Source organism: Eptesicus fuscus, chromosome 17 (assembly GCF_027574615.1).
Source record: "Eptesicus fuscus isolate TK198812 chromosome 17, DD_ASM_mEF_20220401, whole genome shotgun sequence".
Classification (NCBI taxonomy): Eukaryota; Metazoa; Chordata; class Mammalia; order Chiroptera; family Vespertilionidae; genus Eptesicus; species Eptesicus fuscus.
The window spans coordinates 45,602,566-45,614,936 of record NC_072489.1 but is presented as its reverse complement, the minus strand read 5'-3'; the positions used below and the strand labels follow the sequence as shown (position 1 = coordinate 45,614,936).

Below are 12,371 nucleotides of genomic sequence, written 5' to 3'. Positions count from 1 at the left end.
CCTAAGATTGAGTAATAAAAACAATATATGACTGCATATATTAACTTTAAAAACATGCAAAATGAAACAGCATATTGGTTATGGCACATACATATGTGGTAGAGTTGAAAAGCAAGAAGCAATAAACAGAATTCAGAAAAGTTGTTACCTCTGGGGGAAGAAAAAGGGAGGGGGCATGGCATGGGGGGAGTGCTTCTCTGATATTAATTCCATTACATTTCTTAAGCTGGAAGGTGGCCTCTAGACAATGGAATTCAGGTAGGAAAGAATGAGGTGAGAAAAAATGTTGTCATTTGAAAACCTTCCTGTGGAATTTAAGTTTTTACTATATACTATATGGAGGGGGGGTGTGATTTATGGAACAGATTTCGGAAAGAACAACAACAAAAACCCTAACTACTGTTAAAAAGGGATGAATTAGATCTATATATACTGATGCAGAAACATGTCCAAGATATGAAAATGTGGTAAAACAGCATAGAGGAGATAATTTCACTGGTGAATGCGAATTGCACATCTGCTAAGCATTCTATATGAATGAAATGTTGAAGAGACGGTGGCAAGACAGGAAGGAGGGACTTAAAGAAGGAGAGGGCAGGGTAAAGGAGAGGACTGGAGGGGAGGAAGGAGAAAGAACCGGAGAGATGGCTATCTGAAAGGGAAGGGACGAAGCAAGACCTTTTGATCAGATGACTTTCAGAAGCTCTCTGCCTATTTTAAGTAGCGGAGGGTACATTTGAAAGTGTAACACAGCAATGAAAGGCTTGGAGCTCTAGATTTACACTAGACCTTGCTTTAAAACCCACTCGGCTTTGTAGCCTCAGGCAAGTTACTTTTCTTATCCTCTCTTTCCTTATCTGTAAAATGGGGGTGATGGGGGAGTTGAGGATTAAATAAAATAATGCCTGCGTGGAGCTTGGAACGTCTGGCTCGGCAGCACTCAATATTAATTTCTGCTACTGATATTTATTAATATTGTAATTATTTGTCCTGGCTGGGTGGGGCCACTCCAGCACTCACTCCGAGAGTCCCGCCCCTCGTTTAGCTTGCCGTTCGCCTATTGGCTGATACGCTGCAGAGCTTTCACCAATGCGATCGGCTCTAGAAGGAGAAGGCCGAAGGGGCAGAGCCAATGGGCGCAGGGGTTACGGTCTCCTGGCGACGATGCAAACAGTGGAGGCTGCGCCGGCGGGGCAGCCGGGAGCCGCGGAGCAACCGTTGCAGACCAGAGCCGGGGTCCAGCGTTTCCGTTGCAGACCAGAGCCGGGGTCCAGCGTTTCCGTTGCAGACCAGAGCCGGGGTCCAGCGTTTCCGTTGCAGACCAGAGCCGGGGTCCAGCGTTAGCTGCCCCGAGCCTGGCCTTGAGAAACACGGTCCATGGCGCAAGGCCGAGAGGAGGGCTCCTTCTCCTCCGCCAGCAGCGCGTCCCTGTCCGTGAGGTGCGGCATCGCCGTCAGCCGACTGACTTCGGTCTCGCGGAAACTCTTCCTCTGACTTACATCCCTTGCCTACGCTCTTCTTCCTCCCATTCTTTAGACCCTCTGTCCCGGAAACTTTGACCTCTTTTCTTGAACCCCAACACCTTCCAGCAGACCCCCGCCCTGGATGACCTCTTCTCTCCATCCCGTATTCAGTGGCCCACACCTCCATCTGTCTTTCCCTGCCCCACCCCTCGATGGTTTACCCTTTCCTGGCTCAGTATTGCCTTCAGTGGTCCTTTTTCTCCTGACTTTTCTTCGCAAATAGCTCCCCATCCCAATGACAGCGCCTATTTTATCCTTGTAGTCTTTGGTGATTTCTCCCCAAATTTGGGGCCGTTCAATCTCTTCCTCCTAACTCCTAACCACTATCTGGATTTATTTGCATTTATAGTAGGCTTTGAAAAGCATAAAGCACTGCACAGATAAAAGGGGGCATTTCTTTCCTTCCACATTCTAGAGCAGCGATTTTCAACCTTTATCATCTCGTGGCATACAAACTAATTACTAAAATTCTGTGACACACCAAAAAACTATATCTTTTGCTGGTTTGACAAAAAAAAGGGGGGGGGGGTTCATTTTGATTCACTCACACGGGACAGCTATTGTGTTGGCTGTTGTCATTTTTTAAAATTTGACAATCTAAGGGAAAAGAGGTCAATGCCCCTGACTAAATAATCAGGTATTGATCGCATGTTTTTTGTTTTCTCGAATTTATTGTGGTGACACTGGTTAAAATTAAGCAGGTTTTAGGTGAATTCACAACACATCATCTATACGCTGTACTGTGTATTCATCAAGGTATTACATGTTTCCACGGTGGCACAGTAGTTGCAAATCACTATTCTGGAGTGTTACTTGCAGTCTGTTCCACACAGCATACTCCCCTGGTCCTGGCTCTTCTCTCCAATCTCTGGAAGTTTCTTGCCAACCTAGTGTCCTTCTCTTACCTCCTCCACCATCTATCTTTAAGCATATCCTTAATCCTTCCTATGTAATAAAGATGTAATATGCAAATGGTCATTGTGCAGTGAAGTGTAACAACCGACCAGGTAACTATCGGATCTTGGATCAGCAGGAGGGTGGGGCAGCGAGCTACAAGCAGGCGGCAGAGAGCTACAGGAGGGGGCAGGGCAGCAAACTATGGCGGGGGAGGCTGGGGGAGCTACAGGTGCACGGATTCGTGTGCAGGGCTACTAGTATTTAAATAAAACTGGAATCTCCCCTCATCTCAGACTCTCCTTACTTCTAGCATATACCCACCACACATTCCTTCCTTTAAAAGTATGTTCCTTTTGTGTTCTAACCTTTCATTCATGTTGGCGTAATTCCTTTATTTTCTATATCCGTATTTTTAGATCTATAATATGGCTACACATGCTTCATCTTTGTAAAGAAAAAAGTTTCCTACTCCACTCACAATCACAAAGCAGGCTGCCCTATTCAAAGTTGTTCTTTAAAGATTATTTTTAAAAATCAAAGCTAATTATAAAAGAAAGGCCCAGGATACAACCTGTTTTCTATTAGAATCAAGGGGGTGTGTGTTTCTCTTTCTCGCTGTTTTCACTTTTCTTTTCTTTTTCTCAAGTACACAAGGCCCCAGAAATCCTTCTGAGACTTCCTCAGGTTTGATCAGAGGATTTGCTTCACTGAAAAAGTTCTCTGAAGAAGGCTCTTGGAACCCATGGAACTTTAAGTCTACATTTAAATTGCTCTCCTACTTGGACTCAAACTGGCCTCACAGCCAGCATAAGTGTTCTTTTATATTAGATATTGTTTTAGGCTGAAAGGGGGTGAAAATAGTGTAGCTGTGTTTCAAAGATTTTGATGACCTTTTGTTTGCTTTGTCAAAAACAAAGTGTTTGGAATGTGTTATACTGATGGTGATATATCTTTTCCCTAAAGATGGGTGCAAGGATTCCCTAAGCAGAATGTTCATTTTGTCAACGACAGCACCATTTGCTATGCCAGTGGCAATTTTGTAATATTTATTAATATCGAAACCAAGAAAAAAACTGTACTCCAGTGTATGAATGGCATTGTGGGCGTCGTGGCAACTAACATTCCTTATGAAGTTGTGGCTTTTTCTGACCGGAAGCTAAGACCTCTCATCTACATATACAACTTTCCTGGATTGGCCAGAAGGACCAAATTAAAAGGTACCCTGAAAGACCCTCCCTCTGCCATAACTGAAGGATCTTGTCATAAGATGTAACCAAACCTAGTTCTGATAAATGAAGAATGTTTTGGAAGGATTTTTGGTGTTGTTATAATACACATTTTTAAAGAAGGAATCAGGCTGATCACAAAGGATTTAATTAATTGGGCTTGAGCCTTGCTACTCACAGTCTGCTTACCTTCAACATTGTCATCACCTCTGGGGTACTTGTAAATGCAGAAACTCTGCTCCCATCCCAGACTTACTGAATTAGAATCTGCATTTTAACAATATTCCCCAGGTGATTCATATGCACCTTATGCTTGAGAAGCACTGAGCTAAAAGACTCATTTACAGCACTAAATACATTTTGCAAAAACCTTTTTCAGAACATTTTTTTTTTCTTTTCTGGTAGTTTTTTTGAAAATCCAGGTGAATTGATGTTGTATTAAAGATAAGTCTCTGAGCCTCAATTTTCTTTTCTGTGAAATGGGGATAATGGTAGTATTATTAAGACTGTGGTGATAATAAATGAAATTATATCTATAATAATAAAAGGGTAATATGGTAATTAGACCAGACAGCTGAATGACCTTCTGGACGTCTGGAAGTCATTTCTGACAAAGCTGGGGCCCGGGAGAAGCTGGCTGGGGTCCCGGGTGCCTGCCAGTGGCCGGAGGAAGGAAGCCAGTGCCCGAAGCTGGGGGAAGGAAGGCCTATTCTTGCACAAATTTTTGTGCATTGGGCCTCTAGTATGTATATAATATGTCATTATCCTATCTAATAATAGAGTAACATGTAAATTACCATCACTCCGCTACACCCACGATTGGGCGGCGGGAGGCTGGGGGGCGGGACTCGGGGTGGCCTATCCGGCCATTGAGAGGCACGGATCCGCTGCCACTGAGGGGGGCTACCCTGCTGTTGAGAGGCGCAGGGGGCGGGAGTCACGGCCAGATCTGCGGCCGCTGAGGGGGCCTGCCACGGACACCCAGCTGCGCCTCTCAACGGCAGGGTAGCCAGGTGTCCACGGCAGCCCCCCTCAACTCCCGCCCCCTGCGCCTCTCAACAGCAGGGTAGCCCCCCTCAGTGGCCGCGGACCATCAAAAGTGTGGGAGCTGGGTGCCTGTCTGCTCCAGCACCAGGCCTTTCAGAAGCCTCCGGCACGGTGGACAGGCACCCAGCTCCCCTGCAATCGAAAACGAAAGCATGTAGGGGACCCTACACGTGCATGATTCAATCATGCACTGGGCCTCTAGTATAATATATGACATGTGTCATATATATATCAATCAATGTTATCTACCATTTAAAGTATCATTATTATTTGTTGTTGTTGTTCTTAATCCTCACCTGAGGTTATTTTTTACATTGAATTTTAGAGAGAGTGGAAGGAAAGAAGGGAAGGGGAGAGAGAGAGAGAAACATCAATGTGAGAGTCACATCTATTGGTTGCCTCCAGGCCAGGAATCAACCCTACAACTCAGGGGCCCAGGTATGTGCCCTTGACCAGGAATTGAACCCACCACCCTGCGGTGTGCTCTAACCACTTAGCACATCAGCTGGGACCATTTAAATTATTATTCACTCATTCTTAGAAATAGCTGACTCAGACCAATACTGCTGCACAGCTATTGGAGCCCATCTTCACAAGTCCCTCATTTAGCACATCATGGACAGAAATCTCAGGAGAGCTTACGGCTGGTCTTAGATCTGCAGCCTTTTGGGTCAAATAAGTGTTGAGTCAAGCCAGGGAACTGCATTATAATTTAACATTTTATTTGTGTTCCCACAGATTGAAACGACTTTTTTATTTCACACACACACACACACACACACACACACACACACACATTGAGACATCGGTTTGTTGTTTCACTTATTTATGCATTCATTGGTTGCTTCTTGTATATGTCCTGACTGGAGATCAAACTCACAACCTTCACATATCCGGGTGATGCTCTAACCAACTGACTACCCGGCCAGGGCCTAAAACAACCTGGAAGCTCTAGCCAATGCAACAAAACACAAAACAGAAAAATTATAGCTATGGGAAAGGAGATAATGAGACCAACAAAGGAGTGCTCAATAAAATGCTGGTTTCACAATAAACATCCATGCAATTAGAAGATTTAAATACTTAGGAATAATTCAAAGAAGAAATGTGATTGACCTCAGCACAAAAAGCTACAAAAATCACTGATTTAAAATATTTAAGTATATAGAGACATTTCTGGATGGAAAGCCTGGTTATTATACAGATATTTCTGATATTTTCACAGAAAGTAATTCATAGGTTAATCCTATGTTTTCAAGAGACAGGAATACTTAAATGAAATGGTTCCTAAGTTCATGTGGAAGAACAAAAAGTACAGAATGGAAATAATTTAAAAGAGAACGATGGGAAAGCAGAGGGCCCTTAATCATTATGGTGCTACAGTAATTAAGGATGTGATATTGGTGCAGAGATCACCAGATCAGTGAAAGAGTTGAAGTCTGGGGAGAGATTCTAGAATATATAAAGCTAAGCATATGATGAAAGACACTCCCACATACACAAAAAATAAATGGTATGGATTATCCAACAATGGAATTAAGGAACTAGTTATTTTTCAAGAATTATTTAAACAGAAGTATCAAGTTAGGTACTCATTATATTGTACATCAAAATATGTATCAGATGAAAATAAGAGTTCAATAAAAACAACAAATCCATTGAAAATTAGAAGAAAATATGGTAGAAAATTGAAATGATTCCAGGGTGAGAAAGAAGATTTCATACAAAGGAAAAATAGAAAGATTGACATATATAATTACATACAAATTTAAAACTTAGGAACATATAAAATACCATGGAAAGTCAAAAGGCAAATAATCTGAGGGAAATATTAGGAATAAATATGATCAAATATTTTCAGAGCATTAGGAAACAATAAGAAAAAAGACAAATATTCCATTAGAATAATGGAAAAGGAATTTGCCTACACCACGAACCATAAATGAACAAAAACATTACAAAATGTCCCATCTCAAGATGAGATTTTCCTGCTTATCAAGGTCACTTTTTAAAAATATATACTTTATTGATTTTTACAGAGAGGAAGGGAGAGGGATAGAGAGTTAGAAACATCAATGAGTAAGAAACATCAATCACCTGCCTCCTGCACACCCCCTACTGGGGATGTGCCTGCAACCAAGGTGCATGCCTTTGACCAGAATCAAACCTGGGACCCTTCAGTCTGCAGGCAGATGCTCTATCCACTGAGCCAAACCGGTTAGGGCTATTTTTTTCTTTTTTTTCAATCTGATAACTGCTAGGCAGAGTGCAGTGAAATTGGTAGCACTCTTTTAGTTGAAAGTAGGAGTATAAATGGATACAATCTTTCTGGGAAATAAAAATTTATCTGATTCAGTTAAACCAACTTCAAGAAGTAGAATTCACTATTAAGGAAATAATCAGAAATATGGTCAAAATTTTGTGGGCAGAAGAGTTAAGAATACTGTCGTAGCAACAGGCTGGTTAATATGAACATTAAAATTCACATGTTTAAAGAATTATTAATTATAAAAAGCTCAATATAAGTAAACAACAATAAGCCAATAGGAGTGACACTATATATCATAATTTAAAAAATGAATTACTCTGTATAATATTTAGCCCATTATTATAGCTATAAGAAGAAAAATTATATTTAAAGAACAAAAATACAAGTAAACACAGAAGAAAATACCAAAAAGAAATATACCAAATTTGGTAGTAGAATTACAAAGGATATTTGTTCATGCTTTTTTTTGGGGGGGGGGGGTGACGCGTGGAGTGGTATTTTTTTAAAAAATGCATCTTTAAAAGTTTAAAATAAATGTAAATAATATAAAATTAATCTTTAGTTATATGAGGAAATGTCTATATAGTAGTTCTAAGAACTGGACAATGTTAAGCTAAGGATATGGTCTATGGATATGGCCCAAGATATGGAGATATAAAAGTAAGCTAGAATTATTACACTTCCATGAAGTATTTAAAGTTGTTTGAATAACTTCTAATAATGTTTGATATATTTATGGAATATTTTATGGTTCTTGAGTCATTTCAATTCACATTGGGTTATACATGGTGCAGGATACTCAGTTGTGCATTAAAGTCTAGAGACAGTGAACTTAATAGTCTTAATTTATGCTAATATTTTTTTTTTTAAATGGATCTTAACTTAACTCTTAGCTTTCTGTTCATTATTGTTACAAATCAGCCAGGAGATCTCTTATTCCAAAAGCTAAATGTGTTTGAAATATGTGAAATATATTAGAAAAGAGAAATAAACTATAGACTGTAGTTAATCTCAGAATATAATAATTAAGTCCCTATAATGTTTTTTTTATATTTTAGGCAATGTTCTTCTGGACTATACTCTACTTTCATTCAGTTATTGTGGCACTTACCTGGCTAGTTACTCCTCTCTCCCAGAATTTGAATTGGCTCTCTGGTAAGTTCCAGCATCCTGCCAAATTCCTTTCATTTTAGTTCAGTTTGACTAGTTAAAGGAATTTACAGAATGCTTTTACATTAGGTTACTTATAAACATCTTTCTGGATTTTATCAAAGGACAGATACATGAAAAATCTGAAACAACGAAAAACAAGAAGTAAAAGTCCTAATCATGATGTTTAATTTTAATTACTACTTTTAGGCATGAAATTCAGTAGGGCAAAAGCTAAATGAGAGTTAAATTAATTACCTTAGTTCTCTTTTTATTAATGTGTTATAATATTTCCTTTGTCAAATAAAGAATACATTTATAAATACATAAACTTTCATATTTTCTACAAATAAATAGCCTGCTTCCCACTAACGTTGAACTTAGTAAGATGGTCTCTATATTAGAGCTCAGTTTGAAGTAGTTGTTTTGCTGTACAGGAATACCTGTGGGTACGATATATCTGTGCTGGGTCATTCCATGTGGCCAGATTCAAAACTGCAGGCACTCTTCCATCCTTAATACAAACTCCTTCAGGGGAGTGTTATTAAGGGGAAGTGCAAAATGTTCTAGGAATGATTGAGGATGCTCCTTACATATTAGTATTTCTTACATAAAAACTAGAGGACCAGCATGCAAAATCGCGTGAGACTCAGACCCACCGTGATGTGAAACCCATCAGTGCACCTCCTGGTGACTGGTCATTTGGTCGTTACGGTGTTACAGCATTATGGCCACTGGCCTTTTTTATAATATAGATGTAATAATCTAGATTCAGTGGGCCACATTTAATTTATGCAGAGTTTCTTTTTTTAAGCTTTATTGAGGTATAATTGACTTATAATAAAGTATATATACAGATGTACAATTTGATAAGTTTTTATTTATGAATAAACTCATGACACCATCACCATTATCAAGATAATAAGTATATCCATCACCCCCAAAAGTTTCTTTGTGCCCCTCAGATCCTTCCTTATTGGCCCTTGCCACACATACTCTTAACCCCATCACAGGTACAGTATAATGATAATCATAATTATTGCCCTGCCCCCAGTCCACCACTGATATGCTTTCTGTCACTCTGGATTCGTTTGTGTTTTCTAGAATTTCATATACAGAAAGTCATACATTGTATACCCTTTTTCAGAGGGTCTGGCATCTTCTATGCAACATAATTATTTTGAATTGTCTTATTTTTAAACTCTCTTATGCTATGTGTATCAATAGTTTATTCCTTTCTATTTCATGGTATAGGTATACCACAGTTTGTTTATCTACTCACCTGTCGATGGATGTATTAGTTTGTTAGGGCTCCCATTAACCAAGTACCACAAACTGAGTGACTTAAACAGCAGAGTTTATTGTCTCATGATAGTGGACACTAGAAGTCTGAGATCCAGGTGTGAGGGCTACGAGGAAAATGGAGAACATTAAAAACGACCACTTTAGAGAATAGGAGAGAGCACTCACCAGAGAAATAGTAGGATCAAAGGGTTGTATTGAGGCTTCAGTGAATGCAGTAACCAGGAATTGATAATGTCACTGACACACATAGTCCTATGATCTTCCTATGTCTCCCTACCCCAGGCTTTCAGTTGTATCCATCCAGGCTTGACAATTTTTTGCCAGGCATCTGAGGCAGAAAGTCTAAAGATCAAGGAAGCAGCAATACTAGCAATAGAATGGTTGACATGATGGACAGGACATTAGGGATGAGGATGGAAGAAGGTGAAAGCAGAGGAAGCCAAAAGACCAAGCGAGCTTAATAAATATCAGTTCCAGTTTCACAGTCACAACTCTGAATGGAATGCTGGCTGCCTGTATGCAGGGGGATAGCTTACATTAATTTTTTTCTTTTTATTTCATCTAGCAAAGGACCTTGCTCACAGTAGGCATTTATGACATTCTCTCAAGTGAATAAACCAATTAATACATTTTAAAGTACTGGTACTGTGATTGAAAAAACTCAATAAATGATCAATTGGCGTCAATGTATACAGTACACCCAGTATCATACAGTATTTGTATATACTATATAGATTTAGGTACCTACATTTATTTAGATACCTACATTTATTTAGATACCTACATTTATATTCCATTTTCTAGATTTGGATGAGTTAAATACAAATTAAATAAGGAAGATGAAATAGACTTGGTAGCATATGAGTAATATTTTTTTAAAATAGTTATTTTGCTTTTTTAACAGGTACAGTATAATGATAATTATAATTATTTTATGAATGTGATATTAATGCCATAGATTATATAAATTATATAATAAATTAAGTCACAATTTATGTAAATTGTTTTCATATAATTAGATAAATATTCTCAATATATGGAATTCAAATTAATTATTTTTTTACCAAACGCAATTTTTCTCTAAGGAACTGGGAATTAGGTGTCATTTTGTGCAAGAAATCACAACCTGGTGTAGATGTGAGCCAGATGACCTTTAACCCCATGAACTGGCGCCAGCTGTGCTTGTCAAGTCCAAGTTCAGTGACTGTGTGGACCATTGAAAGAAGTAACCAGGAGCATTATCTCAAAGCAAAGTGAGAGACTTCATTGTAATACAACTAGAGGCCTGATGCATGAAATTTGTGCGGTGAAGGGGGGTCCCTCAGCCCAGCCTGCACCCTCTCGCAATTCAGGACCCCTTACTCCTAACTGCCCGCCTGCTCCTTCCTTACCACTTGGCTCTTTAGCACTGCTGCAGAGGCAGGAGAGGCTCCCGCCACCACCACTGCACTCTCCAGACCTGAGCCCGGCTTCTGGCTGAGCAGTGTTCCCGCTGTGGGAGTGCACTGACCACCAGGGGGCAGCTCCTGCATTGAGCATCTGCCTCCTGGTGGTCAGTGTGCATCAAAGCAACCAGTCATTCTGGTCGTTCCACTGTAAAGGTTGCTGGACTTTTATTATATAGATACAGTGGTGGGCTTTATATTCATGTAATGTTGATTGGATCAATTTGATGAATTAAATGTCTTTATCCATACATCTTAAGTTATCACATCTTTCTACAAATATAATGACATTGGAGTGGTTGTTTGCATTCCAAAAAGATTCTCTATGACTTGATTTCCGATCAATTTCTTTTAAATAACAAGTCCTCTTAGAGCTTTTAAAAATAGCATGGTTTAATTTTCCAAAATTTTATTTGCTTTACTATTTCAAAACATGCCTATTATATAAAAAGAACAATTCTGAATTTTTGCTCCTATTACTTTGATGCCCAACTGAAATATCAAAAATAAGAAACTTTTAGATATGGAAATTTTATATATAGATTATATCTTTAGCCACATTATCTATAAACAAAAGGGTAGTTACATATAGTGGATCATGGGAGTGACCTATTTAAATAAAACTGGGTCAAAGAGAAATTCTAGCCCTGGCCAGGTGGCTCCATTGGTTGGAGTGTTGTCCCATACACCAAAAGTTTGCAAATTCAATTCCCAGTCAGGACACACCTACATTGTGGGTTCAATCCCTGGTTTGGGATGCATATGGGAGGCAACCAGTCAATGTTTCTCTTTCTCATCAATGCTTCTCTCACTCTCCATTCCTCTGTCCCTAAAATCAATTATCCTCAAGTGAGGATTAAAAAAAAGAGAGAGAGAAATTCTATGACTCATGTCCTGGTGATAGTTGATGATAATGGTGTCCTTCTTGAAAAGAGTTCAAAGATTCAAGATGCCCCTGAGCTGACCATACTCACCCAAATAAAGACTAAGGAGATGTTGGCCATATACATCCTTGAAACTGCAGTGTTTGAAAACTGCCTTCGTAAGAGAAATGTAAATATAGTAAATAAAGTTATTCTGATGTTTCTTTTTTCCATAGGTCGGTAAAATTACCTATGGAAGACGGGTCATATTTTAATGAAAAAGACATAATTTTCCCTGAATCGTTGCCCAAGGATCTTATCTATGGACCTGTCCTCCCACTATCAGCCATTGCTGGGCTAGTAGGCGAAGAGGCTGAAACTTTCAGGGTAATGACCTGGCATGTCTTCCTATTTATCTTCACACTAGAGGCCTGATGCATGACATTCATGCACTTGGGGGAGAAGGGTGAGGCCTCAGCCCGGCATGCTCCCTCTCACAGTCCGGGACCCCTTGAGGGATGTCTGACTGCTGGCTTAGGCCCGCTTCCCCTGGGCCTAAGCCAGCAGTTGGACATCCCCCGAGGGGTCCTTAGTGCTGCCGCGGAGGGGGTAGAGGCTCCTGCCACCGCTGCTGGGCTCGCCAGCTG

General features: G+C 39.8%; 1 protein-coding gene across 1 annotated transcript in view; it reads left to right on the top strand.

The window, feature by feature from the left end:
- The first annotated feature begins 1,350 nt into the window (after positions 1–1,350).
- CFAP43 (cilia and flagella associated protein 43) overlaps positions 1,351–12,371 on the top strand; it is a 94,895-nt gene continuing 83,874 nt past the window's right edge. Inside the window, exons 1-5 of the mRNA XM_054729222.1 lie at positions 1,351–1,439; positions 3,384–3,637; positions 8,021–8,117; positions 10,502–10,669; positions 11,961–12,111. Of these exons, the coding sequence (XP_054585197.1) occupies positions 1,378–1,439; positions 3,384–3,637; positions 8,021–8,117; positions 10,502–10,669; positions 11,961–12,111 (732 nt within the window). The 5' untranslated portion in view covers positions 1,351–1,377. The remainder of the gene's footprint in view (positions 1,440–3,383; positions 3,638–8,020; positions 8,118–10,501; positions 10,670–11,960; positions 12,112–12,371) is intronic.